The sequence below is a fragment of the Lithobates pipiens genome, unplaced genomic scaffold (genome assembly GCF_037356315.1).
Source record: "Lithobates pipiens isolate NorthernLeopardFrog02 unplaced genomic scaffold, aLitPip1_a1.2 Scaffold_23, whole genome shotgun sequence".
NCBI lineage: Eukaryota > Metazoa > Chordata > Amphibia > Anura > Ranidae > Lithobates > Lithobates pipiens.
The window spans coordinates 107,803,504-107,828,899 of record NW_027507785.1 but is presented as its reverse complement, the minus strand read 5'-3'; the positions used below and the strand labels follow the sequence as shown (position 1 = coordinate 107,828,899).

Sequence of the window (25,396 nt, the reverse complement as noted above, 5' to 3'; positions counted from 1 at the left end):
CACAGTGGCTGCATATTATGGGCACAGTGACTGCATTAGCTGAGCACAGTTGGCTGCATATGATGGGCACAGTGGTTGCATTTGCTCAGTACAGTTGGCTGCATTTGCTGGGCACAGTTGGCTGCATATGATGGGCACAGTGGCTGCATTTGATGGGCACAGTGGCTGCATGTGAGGCTGCATTTGATGTTTTTGTTTCAGTATGTTTCAGAATTTTTAAGTTTGTTGCGTCCCCCCAAAAAATTTTGAGCACCAGCCGCCACTGAACAGCAGGAGCCTGTGGCTCCCACTACTCTCAGCCAGGACAGCTCTGAAGTCGTGAGAGGAGCCAGGTAAGTATTTAAGCATGGGGGGGGGGGGGTGGGCAGGGTGGAGTAGAAAAGATAGTAGGGAGTTTATTACCTAGATACGGAGGATGCAAAAAGAAACAAAAAACTTTAGAATCACTTTAGTAAAACAAATGTACGGTACTTATTTAAATGTAATTTTTGTTTTGCTTAGAGCATTAGATGATGGAAAAAGGGGGAGAAATCATAAAAAGCAAATGCTGTAGAAATAGTTCTCTCAGTATTACAAATGCTTTTATTGTAGGCTGTGATCGAATTTTGGAATGATTGCAGATAGATATTACATCCCTTTCATAGTCTGTGGTGTTGTTTCTCATTGCTTTAACTTTAAAATGAGTGGAGAAATGAGATGGCAACATCCAGGGAAGCGGGTGTATAAGACTGATATGGTTGTGGTGTTAGGACTGAATGAGGCTGCTAAAAATATATTAAATCTAAAGGTCACCCTGCAGTACATTACTGTCAGTTTGATGCGTAAAATAGTGTATTATCAGCCTGTGGCAAATAAAAGAAGGGTATTCAAATGAGTTACTAAGAAATCATTTCCTTCCTGGCTCCTTTGAATGCAAGATAAGTCTGGAACATTGGGTTCGTTTTGAACAGTTGAGCGCAAGTTGCAACTTTGCTGAGTTTAAGAAAATTGCACTGGACAAAGGTTAGTAGCACCGGACACAGGATAGGTAATATAACTGTCATTCCAGGTCTTGCTTTCTCTATCCTTGTATATACTGTATTTTTTGGCGTATAAGACTACCTTTTACACTTAAAAAAAATGCCCAAAAATCGGGGGTCATCTTATACGCCAGGTATACAATGCTGACCAATGGATGTCAGCCCCCAAATGTCTGCTAATACTGTATGTGGCTCCAGCTACAAACAGTATACGCCGTTGAGCCAATCCCGGCAAGCGATGTATTCGATTAATGAATACAGAGCCTGCATGGATTGGAGTAACAACCTCTGGCTTTGAGAGAAAGAGAGGAAAGGGCTGATAATGCTACAGCCTCTGCCAATCCAAGCAGGCGTTGTATTCATTATAATAATACACCGCTCACCATACTTCCCTGGGTAAATCCATTCACTGATCTCCTACTATTATACATCCTGCTGTTTGCCTTTGAGGTCCCAGGCACCCAAGAGGGACAAGTAAATCTGGGACATACGACAGGGGGTTTATTAAATGCATTTTGGTGGACAATTCCCATAGAATGTAACCCAAAAGTGGTATAGGTTTGGTTAGTGAAAAATTCTACTTTCCAGAGTTGTGGCATTCAATAGATCTGTTTGTGTTATTATTGTTTGATTTACTTTATGACATATCACAGCATGGCGGATGAGTAGTTGGCATTCTTGCTTTGTGTTTTTTAATGGTTCTAATGTTTTTTTTAAATGGTGTTGCCTCAGAAGGGGGGTAGTCTTATACCGCGAGTATTGCCCAAAATCTATGTTTTCACTTGAAAAATAGGGGGTCGTCTTATACGCCCAGTTGCCTTATACGCCGGCAAATACGGTAACTGTCATTCCATGTCTTGCTTTCTCTATCCTTGTCTATGGATTAAATAGACTGATCTCAATGTTTGCCATATTCTTAGCATTTGGTTAATAATTTTCAGTATGCATTAATCTTATTTTTTTAACCCATAAAAAGTATTAACATAATAGCCTAATACAGCCTTTTTCTACCAGGGTGCCTTGAGATTTCTTTAGGGGTGCCTTGGCAAAATGCCTAAAAATGTATCAAAAATTGTATACAAGCCAGCAGGTGAATCAAGCTTGCCTTTTAATTATTCAAAGCCACAGGTTTTCATTGTGCACCATTACGACTTTCTAGACACTGGTATCCTAACAACCAATGACTTCATCGATTTAATAAGGAGGATGTCTGTTGCCTCCACAGCATCTTTGTTTGACCCTCCTGTGCCCATCTGCCTTAGCACTGCGGTAACATTAGCAGACTTATGGAGAGAATTTGAGGGAGAAGAGAAACATTGGAATACTAGTCAGTATCCTTGTGCAAAAGTGTATTTACTTACAGGAGTTGTAAAGAGAATTTTTAATTTTTTTTAAAATAACAAACATGTTATACTTACCTCCACTGTGCAGCTTGTTTTGCACAGAGTGGCCCCGAACCTGCTCTTCTGGGGTCCCTCGGCGGCTGTCTCTGCTTCCCCCCGCAAGTACTTCTCACATTCATGCGAGTTCCCTCGCATGGTGAGAAGCACTTGCGGGCGCGCTCCCGTGATACAGCTGGCGGCTATAGCCGCTCGCTGTATCACTCGGCCCCACCTCCCAGCGCGCCACGTCATTGGATGTGCTTGACAGCAGCATGAGGCAATGGCTGAACTGCTTTCAATCCATCCACTCCAGCCAATCTACGGCCAGGCTGAGTGGTGAAGAAGATGTCGGGGGACGAGCGCAGGACTTTCGAGGGGTCAGGTAAGTAAAACAGGGGGGGTGGGGGGGCGGCACTGTCAGATGTTTTTTTTGCATTCTATGCATTAAGGTGAAAAAACTTTTACCTTTACAGCCGCTTTAAGAATAGAATTGAATAAATCACACCTAATTTTGGGTGCCCTATGTGTGGATGTTACTACATTTTAGAATAGGGTGCCTTGAGATTGTCCATCATTTTAAAAGGTGCCTTGATTGAGAAACACCGCCCTAATAAAGTGTATTACAATTTCTTCCTCTATCAGATAACAATTTTATGTGTGGTTTTAAATGACGGGGATGTTTTTTCACCTGCAGTAAATGTTAGGTGAATGACACATTCACTGCTTTATAATAATGCCTCTTAATGTTTGTATTTGTATCTGTTCCTTTCCTTGTAATAGCAAAATACATAAGCTTCAGCGCAGCCTGTAACCAGTGCTAGGATACTTTATTACTACTCTAAATACAATAATATTACTATACATTCTATAGTTTAAAACTTCAGTCTTCAATAAACACACAAACACCAGGAAGATTAAACTGCTGTAAATGTTGGGTGAAAGTCACTTTTACTGCTTTATATTATACCCCTAAGCTAGGGCGATCAAAGGGTTAAATGTGTGCCTAACCAGTGTTTTAGGCCGCGTACACACGGGCGGATTGTCTGGCCAACTTAGTCCGCTGAACCGTGTTTCAGCGGACAATCCGCTCGTGTGTGGGCTTCAGCGGACTTTTTCAGCGGACAGTCTGACGGACTAAGTCTTTCGTAATTTCCGTAATTTTGTCCGTCCAAACTTGGTTTCAGCGGACAGTCCGCTCGTGAGTAGGCAAGTTGGACGGACTAAGTATGACGCATGCCCAGAAAGGATTTACAGGGCGGACAGGGCGGAAGCGCTCGGTCTTGTAAAACTAGTGTTCGTATTGAAGCTAGCATATTCGTCATGCTGCTAATTTTGTGTTTTTTTAATATAGCCCGTTCTTTTCTTCTTCGTAATGCAAGAAAAGTGAAGTAGCTTTGCTGCTTATATTCACACAGAGTTATACCAAATGTTTTTATTCATCCTCATCCTATGATTAATCTTCCAATTTTAGAAAAATATATTAAAACATAATTTAAAAAAAAAACCAAAAAAATAAAATAAATAAATATATATATATATATATATATATATATATATATATATATATATATATATATATATATATATATATATATATATATATATAAATTTAAATAAAAACCCCCCAAAAAAAAAAAAATATATATATATATATATATATATTAAAAAACACATTTTTTATATATATATATATATATATATATATATATATATATATATATATTTTTTTTTTTTAATTATAGAATTTATCTATTACTATATATTTTTGGAACTACTATTGTCAGTTAATTTTTTTTGTGGGGGGGTTTGAAACAAGATGGACTTGCATTTTTTTTTGGCCAAGCAGGACTATGTAAGTAGAGATAGATAAATAAATAATAAATATTTATTTTTCGTCAGAACAAAACTAAATCAAGAGGGAGGCAACACTGGAGACAATTTTGACGTTTGTGAAGCCTTTTGTCCCCCAGGCACACATCAAGTGAGTGGCCACCAAAATTCAGAACCTGTGTAACATGTAAATAGGGAGCACAACATGGTCCTAGAATCCCAAAGACCAGGAACAGCAGCAGATGAGATCTATGTCCCCAGACTGTGGTACTACAACAGCCTGCGTCTTCTTTCAGAGCAGACTGAAGCCAGGCAGTCACTTCCGACTCTTCCGTCTAGCCTTCCCTCCACGCTTCGCTGGAGGCTGTGCCTCTGGTGGTGGACTTGTGGTAGGAGGAGGAGGAGGAGGAGGAGGAGCAGTAGGGTCTGCGTTATACAGTTTGGTGGTCGGTGTTAGCTCACCCTTCAGACCCCGTTGAATGGCATAAAAAAAAATGGCTTCGCACAAGTTGCGCTGTGCTTTTTCCATTTCTAGTAACTTACTAGCCAAATGAGTACCGTAGGCCTCCTCAGGATTGGGGGGTTTGCTCAGCACTTGGGTGGCTTGGCGTATAAGTGCCAAGGACTCCTCCTCTGTACGTGTCATCCTCCTGGGCCTTTTGCTGGCTAGGCGGAGGGGAGGGACCTGGCTTTCGGTCCGACTCCTGCTGGGCCCAGCTAGCTCCTGCGTGTGGCTGGTCTCCTCCTCCATACCACTGGTCCCGGCCTCCTCCTGGGTGAGCTCATCCTGTGTAAAAAAACAAAGCAATCAATAAATAAAATATGTCTATATTTTGAAATCATCAATCACTAACAATTTTACAGTTCTCACTTGCAAATACATTTGTCTTGAAATACAAAAGGCTATCATTTTGACACCATCATTTTTCCATCAGTTCACCAAGATTTGAGCCACATTTGTGGAAACTACTGTATCCTTCTATCTAATTTAATTTGTGATGAAATCCTAGATTTGGAAGCAATTCAAACATTGAACTTGACATCATTAATATTTGAGCAATCCTAACTTTAGAAACTAAAATATACCTGGCTACAGCTGGGCGCATCAACTTCGTCCAGCAAGGAAAGGTCTGGATCTTCCAGGGATGGCTCACCTGAGGTGGAGGGAAGGGTGGAGCGAAGGGTAGACGGAAGAGTAGAAAGTGACTGCCTGGCTTCTGACGTGTCATCCAGAAAACGCAGCCTGTCATAATACCACAGCCTAGGTACATAGACCTGACCTGCTGCTGATCCTGATGTTTGGGACTCTAGGATCTTTTTGCGCTCCCGCCTATACACGCTACGCAGGTTCTGAATTTTGTTGCTCACAAAGTCAGTGTCTGCCTGGGGGAGTCGGGTTTTCACAAACGTCAAAACTGTCTCCAGTGTCTTCCTCCGGCCAGGACGGCTAGAATATTGTGGGTGTTTGGAATCCCAAAGGCTCCTGTGTGACTCTATTATATCAATAAATGTAGAGAGGAAGGCCTCCTCCTTAAAGGGGTCTGGATTATATTTTTGCATTTCGATTTCTGAAAAACAAAAACAAAAAAAAATACATAAATAAATAAATACTAAAAAACAAAAAAAATGTCAGACCAAATGCACACTATTTATATTGTGACAATGTAGGCGAGACACACACTACCACACACGCTACCCCCCCCCCCCCCCCCACACACACACACACTACCCCCCCACACACACACACTACCCCCACACACTACCACACACACACACACTACCCCCACACACTACCCACCCCCCCCCCCCACACACACACTACCCCCACACACTACCCCCCCACACACACACTACCCCCCCACACACACACACTACCCCCCCCATACACCGACCTCCCCCCCCCCCCCCACACACACACACACACACACACACACACACACACACACACACACACACACACACACACACTACCCCCACACACACACCCACCCCCACCCCCACACTACCACACAAAACACCAACCCCACTCAAACACCAACCCACATAAAAATCAATTAACCATCAATAAGATGAAATTTCACTATACACATTCCTAACGCAGGCTTAAAATTAAAATAAAATAAAACGATAACTATCTTACCGTCGCGTGTAGCACTCGCTGCTTACGTTCGGACAAGCGTACGGCCTCGCGGCAACGCTTTATATACAGCGCATGCGTTCAAGCTCCGCCTGCGTCGCCCGCCCCTGACGTTCCGTGTGACCGTATTTCCCCGCCCCTTTTACCCTCGTTCCGCTGTGGGAGATTGATAGGTGAAAATGGTGGACGTAAATTCAATGAGCAGCGCGGAGGAAAGCCCTGAACCCCATGCTTCCGGAGAAAGAAAGAGATATAAGGCCACAAACATGGCCTTTGAAGAGATGGTGGAGATGGTGGCTATATTGAGAAGGGAGGATTATGATGGGGAAAATGGCCGTACCCCAAACCCAATGTCCGGAAAAGCGGCATCATGGATACGGTCGTAACAACTTTGCAGAGCAAATTTGGGGTACGAAGAGGCAAGGATCAGCTCCGGAAACGATGGTCCGACATCAAGTCCAGGGAGCCGGACCAATATCATCGCATCAAAAAGGCCCTGAAAAAAAGTGAGTAAACTCCGCGTTTATCGTGACTGTCGGACATAATCGTTCGTATAGGTATTATATGTAAATCTGGCGAATTTGATCGTTCGTGTAGTTAATAGTTCATGCAATGAGCGAATATGCTTGTTCGTATATGTGGACGTAAATAGCATGAATTTGTATATGGTGTAAATTTATCTGGTGTTGGATTAGATTTTAATTAGTTAATCATTTTTTTGTATTGTTCATGATAAACTGAATTGTCACACTCAGTTTAGGATATAAATTTTTAATAAAGTTTCATAAATTAATTCAGTGCAATGTAGTCTCAATAAAAAAAAAAATGAGATAGATAGATAGATAGATAGATAGATAAAATGCTGGTTCAACATCTGGACTGGGAATCATTTAGTGTAGTTTGGGACATCATAGAACATTTTTTGACATAATCACACACAGGTACTCCAGGGGATGATTCGAGTGTGTCCGTCTGTGAAACTTGGACAAAAGATATAAAGTATCACAGTTTGGTTAAAGGCTAGGTTCACATTGCTGCAATGTACGAGATCGAATGTGATTTGCACCGCACTGCAGTGCAAATCACATGTGATCTCTGTGTGATGCGATTTCAGCCATACATATAGTATGGCTGAATTTGCATCGCATCCGGCCCAAACTTGTACATGGCCCTTTTTTTAGTCCACAGCCGAATCGGATCACATGGGTGTTCACACCATGTGGTCCGATTCCTGTCCGAGTTTAAAGATTGCACTGTGATATGAGAACTAATTTGGAGGTGTCAATAAAACTTTAAAATGACACTCCCAGCAGGTCACATAGGGCAGTGTGAACTGCCTCCGGGAGGCATGCGATGCGTGAAACCACAGTAGATTTGCAGCGTTCGCACATCGCAGCAGTCTGAACACAGCCTAACTAAAAAAATGTCATTTTAATGATGTATTAAACTAGGAGCTTGTAATAACCAGCTAATAATTGTACACCACTTCAAACCAATGTTTCATATTCAAATTTCTGAACTCAAATATCACTGTGCTTAAAAGTATCCCTTTTTTTTTTTGTTTTTTCATTCTCATAGGGGAACAAAGACTCAGACAAGAGGCGGAGCAGCCCAGGACCCCCCGACCTCACCAGCCTGATTGGGCAATTAGCCCAAGCCCCGTGTCGGTGATGGAGCTGCCCAGCCCTGTGTCTGTGAGGGAGCAGCCAAGCCCCATGTCCATGAGGGAGCAGCCAAGCCCCGTGTCCGAGCTGGATCAGCCCAGCCCAGGGCTAGATGTGGAGGAGGAAGAGGTGGTGGAGATACACACCCCACAAAGTGAGTGTCTGACAACCCAGCTTAAGGTAAACAATTAATGGCTGTATATTTTAACCAATTTTTTATCTACACATGTTTTTAGGTGATGATCTGGTTGTGGAAGGACAAGCCGCGGAGCCATTTTCCACGGACAGTGCCCAGCGATTGATTGGTGAGATCATGGCCTGGAATGGCCAGATTGATCGAATGGAGAACCAAATTCGAAACATCCAACGAGAACTGGACACTATGAGGCAGGGAATGAAGAACATGATCGATGTTTTAGGGAGAATCTAAGCCCCTTTTCCCTAAAACCCAATCGATCATGTTCTTCATTCCCTTGTAAAAAAGTTTTTAATGTTTGTATCACATTGTTTTTAGAGGCCAAATTTTGAAGATGCACACGGTGTGCCAACATGTGCTATGTGCCATCAGAGGATCGCAATGTACGCATTTGGTGTTTGCAAACCCTTCCTCGTTCTAGTATGTGAGAGGAAGGGATTGCACCCACCAAACACGTCCATTGATCACTCATGATGGTACATAGCACATGTTGACATTACCAATTTTTGGTGTGCATCTTCAAAATTTGGTTTTACCCCTTGTTTTCTGTAAATAGTTAAAAATATGATTTTATGTATTTTTTTGATAATTGTATTTTATATATAGATATATCTATATATTTCTATGTTTCCAAAAAAACAAAAAAAAACAAAAAAATTACAAAAAAAAAACAAAACAAAAAGAAAAATATCTAAAAAAGAGGCACTGGTTGGAATGTGCACTATTAAAAAATCCAAAAAAAAGATGTGTGTGTGTGTGTGTGTGTGTCTACTTCTTTCAATACTCAATACCAGTTTGGGAAGTCATTTTGTGTTTTCTGTCACAAAGGGCCTTATTTACTATTGGCAAAAACCACTTTGCTATACAAATGCACTAGGACAGGAATATGCAATTAGTGGAAATCCAGCTGTTGCAGAACTACAAGTCCCATGAAGCATAGCAAGACTGACAGCCACAAGCATGAGACCCAGAGGCATGATTGACTTGTAGTTTTGCACCAGCTGGAGGTTGGCCAATTGCATATCCCTGAATTAGGACAATGTAGGAGACAAGCACCGTGAAAAGCAAACAAGAACCAAACTTAAAAATTTGAACAGACAATACATATTTCAAGAAAAATAAATTTTTATTGCACAGCTGGCATTGGAATAGCCCCCCTACCATTAAAATAGCTGACATAGCGGTCACGCACCTCACGTGCTGTTTGGGGGGCTAAGCCAGGAAGGGCATGATCCAGCCCTGTGAGTTCTGGGAATATTAGTCCGGCCTCAGGCCCAATAGGCTGCAGGTACTGGTTCCCTGAAAATTTACGGAGAAAATTGTGCAGAATGCAGCAGCACAGAATCACATAATTCAGTTTATATTCTGCTAGGTTGATCGCTGTCAGTAACAGACGGAACCGGCTGGCCATAATGCCAAAGGCACTCTCCACAACCCTTCTTGCTCTGGCCAGCCGGTAATTAAAAACCCTCCTCTCCGGGGTGAGGGTCCTTTGGGGGAAGGGTTTCATAAGATGGTCACTCAGACCGAACGCTTCATCAGCTAGAAACACAAACGGTAGACCCTCCACATTCTCGGCATCTGGTGGCAAGTCCAGGCCACCAGTGATAAGACGGTGGCAGAACTCGGTCTGCCTAAAGACTCCTCCGTCAGACATCCGGCCGTTCTTCCCCACATCCACATAAAGAAAGTCACATTGTGCTGACACCCCCGCCATTAGCACCACACTATGGAACCCCTTATAATTCCAATAGTAGGACCCCGAATGGGGTGGGGGCACAATCCTCACATGTTTCCCGTCGATCGCCCCTCCGCAGTTGGGAAAGTCCCAACGGGCAGCGAATTGGGAAGCCACAGTCTGCCATTCCTGTGGCGTGGAAGGACACTAGGGAGTCAAACACAGGAAAAAAAAATTAGTCATTAAATAAAAACAATTCATAACAAATAAAACTCAAAAACATTTTGGAACAACAGTTAAACAGAAATATTGCAAATTTTTTTCTGCAAAAAACCCAAAAAAATAGGCGGACCAATTCACAGATTAATCAGCCCTCTGATGGACCAGGGGACATAAGTTAGGTGGGTGAGTGGGGTGGGGGGACTAATTAATGAGTATCCAAAACCTGCAACCAATTTGAGTGGGGTGGGGGGACTAATTAATGAGTATCCAATACCTGCAACCAATTTGAGTGGGGTGGGGGGACTAATTAATGAGTATCCAATACCTGCAACCAATTTGAGTGGGGTGGGGGGACTAATTAATGAGTATCCAATACCTGCAACCAATTTGAGTGGGGTGGGGGGACTAATTAACCACTTTCAGACCGGACCATTTTGCTGGTAAATGACCAGAGGTCTTTTTACAATTTGGCACTGCGCTGCTTTAACTGGTAATTGCGCGGTCATGCAATGTTGTACCCAAACAAAATTTGCATCCTTTTCTTCCCACAAATAGAGCTTTCTTTTGATGGTATTTGATTGCCTCTGCGATTTTTATTTTTTGCGATATAAACGTAAAAAGACCGCAAATTTTTTAAAAAAATGATATTTTCTACTTTTTGTTATTAGAAAAATCCAATAAACTCAATTTTAGTCATACATTTAGGCCAAAATGTATTCAGCCACATGTCTTTGGTAAAAAAAAAGTAAATAATTGTATATTTATTGGTTTGCGCAAAAGTTGTCACATCTACAAACTAAGGTACGTTTTCTGGAATTTACGCAGCTTTTAGTTTACGACTGCCTATCTCATTTCTTGAGGTGCTAAAATGGCAGGGCAGTACAAAACCCCCCCAAATGACCCCATTTTGGAAAGTAGACCCCCTAAGGAAATTGATAAGTGGCATGTTGAGCCCATTGAATATTTTATTTTTTTGCCTCAAGCGATTGAATAATGACAAAAAAAAATTTTTTTTTTTTTTTTTTACACAAAGTTGTCACTAAATGATATATTGCTCACACATGCTATGGGCATATGTGAAATGACACCCCAAAATAAATTCTGCTGCTTCTCCTGAGTACGGGGATACCACATATGTGGGACTTTTTGGGAGCCTAGCCGCGTACGGGGCCCCGAAAACCAAGCACCGCCTTCAGGCTTTCTAAGGGCGTAAATTTTTGATTTCACTTCTCACTACCTATTACAGTTTTGAAGGCCATAAAATGCCAAGATGGCACAAAACCCCCACAAATGACCCCATTTTAGAAAGTAGACACCCCAAGCTATTTGCTGAGAGGCATGTTGAGTCCATGGAATATTTTATATTTTGCCACAAGTTGCGGAAAAATTACAAACTTTAATTTTTTTTTATTTTTTTTTCACAAAGTTGTCACTAAATGATATATTGCTCACACATGCTATGGGCATATGTGAAATGACACCCCAAAATAAATTCTGCTGCTTCTGCTGAGTACGGGGATACCACATGTGTGGGATTTTTTGGGAGCCTAGCCGCGTACGGGGCCCCGAAAACCAAGAACCGCCTTTAGGTTTTCTAAGGGCGTAAATATTTGACTTCACTCCTCACTACCTATTACAGTTTTGAAGGCCATAAAATGCCAAGATGGCACAAAACCCCCACAAATGACCCCATTTTAGAAAGTAGACACCCCAAGCTATTTGCTGAGAGGCATGTTGAGTCCATGGAATATTTTATATTTTGCCACAAGTTGCGGGAAAATTACAAACTTTTTTTTTTTTTTTTTTTCACAAAGTTGTCACTAAATGATATATTGCTCACGCATGCCATGGGCATATGTGAAATGACACCCCAAAATAAATTCTGCTGCTTCTCCTGAGTACGGGGATACCACATATGTGGGACTTTTTGGGAGCCTAGCCGCGTACGGGGCCCCGAAAACCAAGCACCGCCTTCAGGCTTTCTAAGGGCATTACAGTTTTGAAGGCCATAAAATGCCAAGATGGCACAAACCCCCCCCAAATGACCCCATTTTGGAAAGTAGACACCCATAAATTTAGGGGTACACTAGTGAGACTAGGTAATAAATGGCGGGTGCCCTGAAACTATAAAAAAATAACTAACCAACCAGCGTCACCTGTAACAGTTATATGGTGATCACTGGTGAAAGGGTTAACTAGGGGGCAATCAGGGGGCTTTATGCGGTAGTATATGGGGGTCCCTGGCACTATAAAAAGCTGCGGCGAACCTAAATACCTACCTGCCTAACTAGCGTCACCTGTGACAATAATACAGCGATCAGAAAAATGATCGCTTATTAGGCTGGGTTCACACTGGAGCGATGTGGGAACGCCGCGAATGCGCGGCGGGTTCCCGCATCGCATGCCTCCCGGCGGCAGTTCACACTGCCCTATGCGAACTGCTGGGAGGGTCAGTGAAATGTTAATGACACCCCCAGATCAGTTCGCATATCGCAGTGCGATCTGCAAACTCGGATCGCATGGTGTGAACACCCATGCGATCCGATTCTGCTGCGGACCAAAAAAAGGGTCCCGTGCGAGTTTGCGGCGGGTGCGACACGAATTCAGCCATACTATCTGTATGGCTGAACTCGAATCGCACAGAGATCGGATGTGATTTGCACTGCAGTGCGGTGCGAATCACATCCGTTCTCATAAACCGCTGCAATGTGAACCCAGCCTTAGTGACACTGGCGACGGGGGGTGATCACGGGGTTAAACCTTTATTGGGGGGGTTAGGGGGGTACCTTAGAACTAAAGGGGGCTAACCCTAACTGCCCTAACAGTTATTACAGTCACGAATGACACCCGCTGGGTGATCAGGGGGTTAAACCTTTATTAGGTAATAAATGGCGGGTGCCCTGAAACTATAAAAAAATAACTAACCAACCAGCGTCACCTGTAACAGTTATATGGTGATCACTGGTGAAAGGGTTAACTAGGGGGCAATCAGGGGGCTTTATGCGGTAGTATATGGGGGTCCCTGGCGCTATAAAAAGCTGCGGCGAACCTATATACCTACCTGCCTAACTAGCGTCACCTGTGACACTAATACAGCGATCAGAAAAACGATCGCTTATTAGGCTGGGTTCACACTGGAGTGATGCGGGAACGCCACGAATCCGCGGCGGGTTCCCGCATCGCATGCCTCCCGGTGGCAGTTCACACTGCCCTATGCGAACTGCTGGGAGTGTCAGTGAAATGTTAATGACACCCCCAGATCAGTTCGCATATCGCAGTGCGATCTGCAAACTCGGATCGCATGGTGTGAACACCCATGCGATCCGATTCTGCTGCGGACCAAAAAAAGGGTCCCGTGCAAATTTGCGGCGGGTGCGGCGGGTGTGGAGGGTGCGGCGAATGGCTGAACTCGAATCGCACAGAGATCGGATGTGATTTGCACTGCAGTGCGGTGCGAATCACATTCGTTCTCATAAACCGCTGCAATGTGAACCGAGCCTTAGTGACACTGGCGACGGGGGGTGATCACGGGGTTAAACCTTTATTGGGGGGGGTTAGGGGGTACATTAGAACTAAAGGGGGCTAACCCTAACTGCCCTAACAGTTATTACAGTCACAAATGACACCAATGCAAAAAATAAAAATAAAAATGACATTGGTGTCACTGTGACTGGGGGGCAGGGGTAATTGGGGGGGTGATCGGGGGGGTGTGAGTGTGCCTGGCATGTTCTACTGTGTAGTGTCGTGTTGGTGCAACTCACCGATCCTCTCTCCTCGGTGTCGGAACGAAAAATACCGACACGGAGGAGAGATTACATCACTTCCTCTCCTGTGTTTACATTACAGGAGAGGAAGTGATGTCACGGAGCATTTTCATTCGTCGGGAGCGATCGCGAGGGGGTGGCCATGAATGAATGGCCGTCCCCTCGTGCGGGATCGCTCCCGAACGAATACCGACCGCCGCGGGCACCGGCCGGGGGCCCGATCGGGCCCCCGACCCGCGGGAAGGCAGGGACGTACATGTACGCCAATATGCCTGCCCGTGCCATTCTGTCGACGTACATCGTCGTGCGGCGGTCGGGAAGTGGTTAATGAGTATCCAATACCTGCAACCAATTTGAGTGGGGTGACTAATTAATGAGTTGACAATCCATATATATATATATATATATATATCTATATACACACACACACACACACACACACACACACACAAAGGGTGTATACAAAGAGTATACAAAGGGTGGGGGGGCCAGTAAAATAGTACAATGGAGCTGACAATATGAATTATAGAGAAAAACTGTCTCGGCTGTGGGTGTATAGGGGCCCATATATGCACATGGGACACAAAAAGGTAAAAAGCTCAAAAAAAATGACACAAAAAAATAAAAAATAAACCATCAAAAAAATAAAAAATAAATAAAAATGCATGCATTCATATAAAGGGGACATTCACATCATATTCCTGTCATGGATATTAAAAGTCATGATGAAATGAATACAAACATACAATGCATATAACGCATATAATGCAATATTAAAAGAACAAACTTACCTTCATATATTCCTTCTGCAGGACCCGAATAATGGCAGAACAGGTCTCTGGAATAATGATCCCCAGAGCCTGGGGGGAGATGCCTGTCGAGAACTTGAGGTCCTGAAGGCTTCTCCCTGTCGCCAAGTACCGCAACGTGGCGACGAGTCTCTGCTCCGGAGTGATGGCTTGCCGCATGCAGGTATCCTGCCTGCTGATATAAGGGGTCAGCAAAGCCAGCAGACGGTGAAAAACGGGGTCCGTCATCCTGAGATAATTCCTGAAATCATCAGGATTATTCTCACGGATCTCACGGAGTAAAGGCATATGCGAGAATTGGTCACGCTGGCGCAACCAATTCTTTGTCCATGAACTCCTCCTCACCCTGTTCACAGACTGGGCTCGGGTCAATGTATTAACCCCAACACCAAGCCCCAATATAGCACAAACTCGTTCCCGAGTACGTCCACTCTCCATGGCTTTGAAACGGTCGGCTGGACAAACAAGCTCAACTGAACGCACTGAAGAACAGTCAGACCTATGAAGAACGACCTGAAACCCAGAAACGAGAGGACCAGAAGCGCCTAATAACAGGTACAACTGATCCACACGTACCGAAAGACAGATACAAACCTCACAGGTAGACTGCGCCGCAGTGAACGGACAAATTAAGCTGAAGTCTGAAAAGCGTGAATCGTCTCTAACCAAACTTCTACTAACGCAAAGTCAGCAGAAGGAGCCCAAAGGGTGCTTTGCTGTGTCTTGGACTTCCTATTTCTAGTCCCGTCGTACGTGACGTACGTCATCGCGCACGCTTTCAGCGGACTGTCTGTTCATCGTGTGTGGTCAAGTCCGTTCATTCAAAATTTGGACGGACTGTCTGTCGGATTGTCTGACGAACTCAGTTGGCCAGACAATCCGCCCGTGTGTACGCGGCCTTAGTGTAAACTGTGTGCTGCTTTTACTAATGAAAGCAATGCTTTTTTTTGTTCACAAAAAAAGATAATCGGAACTCATACCATCACTGAAACAATCAAAGTGGTCATGATTTGTATCCCCTATTATGTCTCTCCTCCGTTTACAGGAAGCTACTACCATAGCCAAAGACAGCATTCAACAAAAAGAGGGGGTTACCTTTCAAGTACAGTCAAGGGTTAACCATACCCGAAAAGAAAAAGACAGCTACTATGGCTGTAGTGGACAAATATAGGGTAGTACTAATTCATTCAAACTTTTTATTAGTTAACAAAAACAGACCACACAAGTATAAAATCACATTGCCCTATGACTAAAATACATAATTTATGTGTGAATGGTTCCCCAGAATAAATATCTAAAGAAAACAGGCTTATTTCGTATAGCGTGGTTGACGGAGCAACCAATTAATTCATGTCAGGTGTTACCAATGGACTATCACCACTTGAACAAGTCACTTTTCTCTCCATCAAATCTTATTTAAATCTTCTGAAGTTCTAATATTCCAAGAGATATGTTATTTCATTAACCACTTAAGGACCGCCGTATTGCCATTCTACGTCATCAGAATGGCACAGGCAGGCACAAGCACGTAGATGTACGTGCCTACCTTCCAGCGGGTGGGGGGTCCGATCGGACCCCCTCCCACTGGCTACGGCGGTCCGTTTCCCTCCGGGAGCGATCCGTGATGAGGGGATGGCCGTTGGTTTCTGGCCACCCCCTCTCGATCACTTCTGGCCAATGACGAACTTCCTCCCACTGTGTATTGTTTACACAGGAAGGAGGAAGTGATGTCATTCTCCTCGGGGCGGTCTTTTTGACCGGACTACGAGGAGAAGACACAAAGTAAGTGCACCAAAACACTACACTGACACATAGGTACACGTAGGTACAAAAATCCCCCCCTCCCCCCCCCCCCCCCAGTCACAGTGTCACTGATTGCATTAATCATTTCTTTACTGATCAATGCATTCAGTGTCAGTTGTAAAAGTAAAAACTGTCAGGGCAGTTAGTGTTAGGTCCAGGGTAGCCCCCTATCACCCCCCAATAAAGATTTAACCCCCTGATTGCCCCTAGAGTTAACCCTTTCACCCCCTTTTGCCAGTGTCACTAAGCGATAATTTTTCTGATCGCTGCATCAGTGTCGTTAGTGTCGCTAGGTAGCTAGTTATTTTTTTAGGTTCACCGCCAGGTTTTTATATCGCTACGTACTCCGATATACTACCCAATAATGGTTTTAACATCCTGATTGCCCCTAGTTAACCCTTTCACCCCCTTTTGCCACTGTCACTAAGCGATCATTTTTCTGATCGCTGCATCAGTGTCGCTACTGTCGCTAGGTAGCTAGTTATTTTTTTAGGTTCACCGCCAGGTTTTTATAGCGCTAGGTACCCCGATATACTACCCAATAATGGTTTTAACATCCTGATTGCCCCTAGTTAACCCTTTCACCCCCTTTTGCCACTGTCACTAAGCGATCATTTTTCTGATCGCTGCATTAGTGTCGCTACTGTCGCTAGGTAGCTAGTTATTTTTTTAGGTTCACCGCCAGGTTTTTATAGCGCTAGGTACCCCGATATACTACCCAATAATGGTTTTAACATCCTGATTGCCCCTAGTTAACCCTTTCACCCCCTTTTGCCAGTGTCACTAAGCGATCATTTTTCTGATCGCTGCATCAGTGTCGCTAGTGTCGCTAGGTAGCTAGTTATTTTTTTAGGTTCACCGCCAGGTTTTTATAGCGCTAAGTACCCCGATATACTACCCAATAATGGTTTTAACATCCTGATTGCCCCTAGTTAACCCTTTCACCCCCTTTTGCCAGTGTCACTAAGCGATAATTTTTCTGATCGCTGCATCAGTGTCGTTAGTGTCGCTAGGTAGCTAGTTATTTTTTTAGGTTCACCGCCAGGTTTTTATATCGCTACGTACTCCGATATACTACCCAATAATGGTTTTAACATCCTGATTGCCCCTAGTTAACCCTTTCACCCCCTTTTGCCACTGTCACTAAGCGATCATTTTTCTGATCGCTGCATCAGTGTCGCTACTGTCGCTAGGTAGCTAGTTATTTTTTTAGGTTCACCGCCAGGTTTTTATAGCGCTAGGTACCCCGATATACTACCCAATAATGGTTTTAACATCCTGATTGCCCCTAGTTAACCCTTTCACCCCCTTTTGCCACTGTCACTAAGCGATCATTTTTCTGATCGCTGCATTAGTGTCGCTACTGTCGCTAGGTAGCTAGTTATTTTTTTAGGTTCACCGCCAGGTTTTTATAGCGCTAGGTACCCCGATATACTACCCAATAATGGTTTTAACATCCTGATTGCCCCTAGTTAACCCTTTCACCCCCTTTTGCCAGTGTCACTAAGCGATAATTTTTCTGATCGCTGCATCAGTGTCGCTAGTGTCGCTAGGTAGCTAGTTATTTGTTTAGGTTCACCGCCAGGTTTTTATAGCGCTAAGTACCCCGATATACTACCCAATAATGGTTTTAACATCCCGATTGCCCCTAGTTAACCCTTTCACCCCCTTTTGCCAGTGTCACTAAGCGATCATTTTTCTGATCGCTGCATCAGTGTCGCTACTGTCGCTAGGTAGCTAGTTATTTTTTTAGGTTCACCGCCAGGTTTTTATAGCGCTAGGTACCCCGATATACTACCCAATAATGGTTTTAACATCCTGATTGCCCCTAGTTAACCCTTTCACCCCCTTTTGCCAGTGTCACTAAGCGATCATTTTTCTGATCGCTGCATCAGTGTCGCTACTGTCGCTAGGTAGCTAGTTATTTTTTTAGGTTCACCGCCAGGTTTTTATAGCGCTAGGTACCCCGATATACTACCCAATAATGGTTTTAACCCCCTGATTGCCCCTAGTTAACCCTTTCACCAGCAATCACAGTATAAGTGTCACTGGTGACGCTGGTTAGCCAGTTAGTTATTTAGGTTCCCCGTCAGGTTTTTATATAGCGCCAGGGACCCCCATATACTACCTAATAAAAATTTGAACCCCCTGATTGCCCCTAGTTAACCCTTTCACCACTGATCACCGTATAAGTGTTACGGGTGACTCTGGTTAGTTTGCTTTTTATAGCATCAGGGCACCCACCATTTATTACCCAATAAAGGTTTAACCCCCTGATCACACGGCGGGTGATATCAATTAGGTTTTAGGGTCAGGGTCTGCGTCGCCCCAGGAAGCGCTAGGTTAGTGCCAGTACCGCTAACACCCACGCGCAAAGCATACACCTCCCGTAGTGGTATAGAATCTGAACAGATCAATATCTGATCTGATCAGATCTATACTAGCATCCCCAGCAGTTTAGGGTTCCAAAAAAACGCATTGTTAGCGGGATCAGCCCAGATACCTGCTAGCACCTGCGTTTTGCCCCTCTGCCCAGCCCACCCAAGTGCAGTATCGATCGATCACTGTCACTTACAAAACACTAAACACATAACTGCAGCGATCGCAGAGTCAGGCCTGATCCCTGCGATCGCTAACAGTTTTTTTGGTAGCATTTTATATTTAAATCCGGAAGGCAGTGCTTGGTTTTCGGGGTCCTGTACGTGGCTAGGCTCCCAAAAAGTCCCCCACATGTGGTATCCCCGTACTTAGGAGAAGCAGCAGAATTTATTTTGGGGTGTAATTTGACTTCTGCCCATAGCATGTGTGAGCAATATATCATTTAGTGACAACTTTGTGCAAAAAAAAAAGTTTGTAATATTCCCGCAACTTTTGGCAAAATATAAAATATTCCATGGACTCAACATGCCTCTCAGTAAATAGCTTGGGGTGTCTACTTTCCAAAATGGGGTAATTTTGGGGGGTTTTGTGCTATTTTGGCATTTTATGGCCTTCGAAACTGTGATAGGTAGTGAGGAGTTAAATCAAAAATTTGCACCCTTAGAAATCCTGAAGGTGGTGATTGGATTTCGGGGTGCCGTGCGCGACTAGACTCCCAAAAAGTCCCACACATGTGGTATCCCCATACTCGGGAGAAGTAGCGGAATATATTTTGGTGTGCAATTCCACATATAACCATGGCATGTGTGAGCAATATATCATTTAGTGACAACTTTTTGTAAAAAAAAATGTTTTATTTTTATTTTTTGTCATTATTCAATCCCTTGGGACAAAAAAAAAAAATATTCAATGGTCTCAACATGGCCCTCAGAAAATAGCTTGGGGTGTCTACTTTCCAAAATGGGGTCATTTGGGGGAATTTTGTGCCATCTTGGCATTTTATGGCCTTCAAAACTGTGATAGGTAGTGAGGAGTAAAAAAAAAAATGTATGCCCTTAGAAATCCTGAAGGCGGTGCTTGGATTTCGGGGTCCCGTACGCGGTTAGGCTCCCAAAAAGTCCCACACATGTGGTATCCCCGTACTCAGGAGAAGCAGCAGAATTTGGGGTGTCATTTCACATATGCCCATAGCATGTGTGAGCAATATATCATTTAGTGACAACTTTGTGCAAAAAAAAAAAAAGTTTGTAATATTCCCGCAACTTGTGGCAAAATATAAAATATTCCATGGACTCAACATGCCTCTCAGTAAATAGCTTGGGGTGTCTTCTTTCCAAAATGGGGTCATTTTGGGGGGTTTTGTGCTATTTTGGCATTTTATGGCCTTCGAAACTGTGGTAGGTAGTGAGGAGTTAAATCAAAAATTTGCACCCTTAGAAACCCTGAAGGTGGTGATTGGTTTTCGGGTGCTGTGCGCGACTAGACTCCCAAAAAGTCCCACACATGTGGTATCCCCATACTCGGGAGAAGTAGCGGAATATATTTTGGGGTGCAATTCCACATATAACCATGGCATGTGTGAGCAATAAATCATTTAGTGACAACTTTTTGTAAAAAAATTTTTTTTTTGTCATTATTCAATCCCTTAGGACAAAAAAAATAAATATTCAATGGGCTCAACATACCCATCAGCAATTTCCTTGGGGTGTCTACTTTCCAAAATGGGGTCATTTGGGGGGGGGGGGTTGTACTGCCCTGCCATTTTAGCACCTCAAGAAATGAGATCGGCAGTCATAAATTAAAAGCTGTGTAAATTCCAGAAAATGTACTCTAGTTTGTAGACGCTATAACTTTTGCGCAAACCAAAAAATGTACGCTTATTGACATTTTTTTTACTAAAGACATGTGGCTGAATACATTTTGCCCTCAATGTATGACTAAAATTTAGTTTATTCGATTTTTCTTATAACAAAAAGAAGAAAATATCTTTTTTTTTCAAAATTTTCACTCTTTTTCCATTTATATCGCAAACAAAAAAAAATCGCAGAGGCAATCAAATACCATCAAAAGCTCTATTTGTGGGAAGAAAAGGACGGAAATTTCGTTTGGGTGCAATATTGCATGACCGCGCAATTACCAGTTAAAGCAGCACAGTGCGAAATTGGAAAAAGACCTCTGGTCCTTAAGGTGTTTATTGGTCCGGAGCTGAAGTGGTTAAATATTTTGTAAACAATATGCAACAAAAAAATGTCAAGTTCAAATACTGATGGGAAAGAGATCTTTTTCCATTGAAAGAAGGGTTTTGTGGATGACGCGTTTCGCAACGGCACGTTCCAGTTGAAGCTACGCAAGATGCCATTGCGAAACGCGTCGACATAATCACGGACTACAGGCACCTAGAATGTTACCCCCAGCATGGAGAGTGGTTGCTTATGTCAGTGCTATGTAAAACTAATGGACACGGTAAAAACCATTTACAGCGATTCAGTGCTCTGCCGGACGCCTTAATGTCTGTGACTTTTGATATAGCAGAGGACACTACCACCTGAACGGAGATCCAGAAAAATGCTGATAGCCCACCAGTATTGTACTGAGATATCGGCTAAGTAAATTACATCAACATATGCCTGTATTCTGATTGATTGGATAGGCTGAACAGCACTGTGTTGGGCATTGTCCTGTCCTCTGGAAATCTGAATAAGAAATTAGGATGTTTAATCACGGTTGTTAACCTGGTAAACTGCCAGCAATCGATCAACGCTCTGTCAGAAAGTGGTAATGTAGTAAAGCTCTGTAAAACTGAATAGCTGTAAGAGAGATAAGATGGCTACAAGGCTATTTAAAACCACTGTTTCTACAGTCTGCTACTTTGTTTGGGACTGAGGACCTGTATTTTGATACAGGAGACATCCGTGGAAGCTTTCTGTGATTTAAAATCATCCACAAAACTCTTCTTTCAATGGAAAAAGATCTCTTTCCCATCAGTATTTGAACTTGACTTTTTTTGTTGCATATTGTTTACAAAATATTTAATGAAATAACATATCTCTTGGAATATTAGAACTTCAGAAGATTTAAATAAGATTTGATGGAGAGAAAAGTGACTTGTTCAAGTGGTGATAGTCCATTGGTAACACCTGACATGAATTAATTGGTTGCTCCATCAACCACGCTATACGAAATAAGCCTGTTTTCTTTAGATATTTATTTTGGGGAACCACTCACACACTGAGCTCTTTGGTATAGTATAAATTATTTAAGTCTGGTAATAAGGAAGATTGTTCCCATAAAGGAGCTCAATGTGTGAGTGATCTGAGTGGCGCCTTGTCCATTTTGTTTGTCTTATATGTGAGTCTTTTTGTTTAAATGTATCTAGATCATTGGTTGTAGGACGCACTAAGGGTACACGTGTTGGACTTTTTGGTGTGTCGCTATCCGAGGTCCAGCAGGGTCGGATGAATTTTAGTCATAGGGAAATGTGATTTTATACTTATGTGGTCTGTTTTTGTTAACTAATAAAAAGTTTGAACTAATTAGTACTACCCTATATTTGTCCACTGCAGCCATAGTAGCTGTCTTTTTCTTTTCGGGTATGGTTAACCCTTGACTGTGCTTGAAAGGTAACCCCCTCTTTTTGTTGTTGTTTTTTTTTGTTCCCCTCCTTTCTAGGGAAAGAAAATCCATATTTTCCTTGCTAACAGAACAGAACTCTGCCCTGTGTGGCTTCAAGATATGGTGGGTGCTGGCGGTCATCCATTGGCCAGCACCAGGGGCGTTGCATCCATAAAGGGCGTTGGAGCGCCGCCCCCCTCTCCTGCTCCACTCTAATCACCATAGACAAATTCATGCATTGCATGAATCTATCTATGATCGTTGCTGACACCACCTATTCAGGTGCCCGGCCCATTTTTGTGTACCGGGCATCTGAATTACACCAGTGGGGATGTTTTGCTCTAATAGGCGCCCAAAAATGTGAGAAGCGGGCGCAACGCTGTGCATTCGCTTCTCACTCAGCTGTATCTCAGCCAGTCAGGTTGCCAGGTCTGTGTTACCTGTCACCTGATTGGCTGAAATGACAGGCGCTATGATTGGACGCCTATCGGGTGGCCAATCATAGTTGAGGTCGAGAGGAGAAGCAGGCGGGAGAAGACATTGGGGTCGGGGAAGAAATGGAGGACACTGCTCGCCACCTGCAACGTCACCTGCTGCCCACCTGAGACAAGGTAAGTGACATGCAGGCGGCGGGGGGCACAGTGGCAGCACTTGGGGCACAGTGGCAACATTTGGGGCACAGTGGCAGCACTTGGTGCACAGTGGCAGCATTTGGGGCACAGTGGCAGCATTTAATGGGCACAGTGGCAACATTTGGGGCACAGTGACAGCGTTTTATGGACAAAGTGGCTGCGTTTGTTGGGCAAAGTGGCTGCGTTTGATGGGCACAATGGCTGCGAATGATGGGCACAGTGGCTGCATTTCATAGGCAAAGTGTCAGCGTTTGACGGCACAGTGGCAGCGTTTGATGGCACAGTGGCTGTGCTTGGTACAGTGGCTGCATTGATGGGCACAGTGAGGCTGCAATTGATGTTTTTTTTTTATTACTACTCCAAATACAATAATATTACTATACATTCTATAGTGTAAAACTTCAGTCTTCAATAAACACACAAACACCAGGAAGATGAAACTGCTGTAAATGTTGGGTGAAAGTCACTTTTACTGCTTTATATTATACCCCTAATGCCGCGTACACACGTAGGACTTTCCAAACGAGCTACCTGCCCACACACGGTACTTTTGCGGCGGACTAAGTACGGCGTAGTAAATCCGCTGGACTATCCGCCGTACTTTTGAAATGAACGGACTCGCCCACACACACGGAGGAAAGTCCGCTCATTTTGAGAGTGGCTCAAAATGAGCAGACTCAGCGGCGACAGCGGCAACAGAAGACCAAGCTACGGCTTGTAAAAGAGCTAGAAGAAGGCGCGGTGGCCCAGCAAGAAGAACCGAAGAGGGGGACAAGGCCCCCAAAGTCGGAAGAAGAGGGTGGCGGTGAAGAAGAAAGCCAGGCTCCTCCGCTAGTAAAAAACGAGCAGAAGATAGAGGAGGAGTCCGGCGAGAAGACCCCCGAAGACGGAAGAAGGCCCAGTGCAATAAGACGGAAGAGCTGTGCAATAAACTATTTTAACCCTTGTGTGTTTTATTTTTTACTTTTTTTCACAGGTGAATGGGTAGGGGTACATTGTACTCCATACTCATTCACATAGGGTGGGGGGCCGGGATCCGAGGGCCCCCTTATTAAAGGGGGCTCACGGATTCCGATAAGCCCCCCGCCCGCAGACCCCGACAACCAACCGCCAGGGTTGTCGGAAAGAGGCTCTTGTCCTCAACAACATGGGGACAAGGTGTTTTTGGGTGGGGGGGCCGCGCAGCCCCCCCTTCCCCAAGGCACCCCCCATGTTGAGGTACAGCTCAGGAGGGGGGGGTCGCTCGCTCGTCCCCACCCCCTTTCCTGGCTGGCCGGGTAGTGTGCTTGGATAAGGGTCTGATATGGACCTGGGGGGGACCCCCACGCAGTTTTTTCGGTGTAGGGATTCCCCTTTAAGTCCATACCAGGTGACGGGGCCAGCGACGCCTCCTTTGCTGGCCCTGGCTCCCTGGAACCACGATCAAAATGAGCGGACTTCTCTCCGAGCGGGAAAAGTCCGTTAATTTCAAAAGTATGGCGAACTGGCACACACACGGCTGTACTGTCTGCCGAAATGCGAGTCCGGCGGACAGATTGGTGTGCAAAACTACTTTCTTAGTCCGCCGGACTTTCGGGTAAAAACACACGGGCGGATTGTCCGGCGGACTTGAGTGCACCAGACTTTTCCACTGGATTGTTTGATCATGTGTACGCGGCATAAGAGTTTGTTTATATGCATTCAGAATTTATGATAGACCCAGCCAGGACAGGGGCTTTTGGAGGGGACTGCAGGGTGGCCTCTTGCATACTGACTATGTGCCCTGGCTTTTAAGGGAACACTATTCTTTGGAAGGTGTATGCCTGGGGGATCCGTGGTGTGGTCTTGTTACTGATTCAAGTTCATGTCTCCCCAAAACACACAGACTCTGAGAACTGAAGGTTCCAAATACATATTTGGGGCCTCTATGCCTCAAACCAGCAAGGACTGTAGATGTTAATGTAATCAGCTCAAACCACTGGGGTTGTCTGCCATAATGTGTTTATTGTAAGTAGGTCTCTCCCATTGTGTGCCTCCATATTCCTCCCATTGTTAATTAGATCCCCTATTGTTTCTGTCCGTCTTCTCATCTATCTGTTTATACAGGCATACCCCACTTTTAAGTGCACAATGGGGTTTATTTACTAAATCTTCAAAAGCAAAATCAGGCTCACTTCTGCATAGAAATCAATGAGCTTTCATGCTTTATTACAAAAGCTTAATTGAATAAGCTGGGGTTAGAAGCTCATTGGTTTCTATGCAGAAGTGAGCCTGATTTTGCACTTTTCAG

At 44.0% G+C, this 25,396-nt stretch overlaps 2 protein-coding genes across 2 annotated transcripts in view; both read left to right on the top strand.

The window, feature by feature from the left end:
- The first annotated feature begins 882 nt into the window (after window positions 1-882).
- The window catches only part of LOC143927793 (platelet glycoprotein IX-like), a 57,404-nt gene continuing 32,890 nt past the window's right edge, over window positions 883-25,396 (top strand). The window contains exon 1 of the mRNA XM_077452157.1: window positions 883-1,002. The gene's annotated coding sequence lies outside the window, so the exon portion shown is untranslated. The remainder of the gene's footprint in view (window positions 1,003-25,396) is intronic.
- On the top strand, window positions 7,951-8,581 carry LOC143926976 (uncharacterized). Its single transcript, XM_077450993.1, has 2 exons — window positions 7,951-8,186; window positions 8,269-8,581. Exons 1-2 carry the CDS (start codon window positions 8,039-8,041, stop codon window positions 8,460-8,462), a joined length of 342 nt encoding a protein of 113 aa, XP_077307119.1. The 5' UTR covers window positions 7,951-8,038; the 3' UTR covers window positions 8,463-8,581.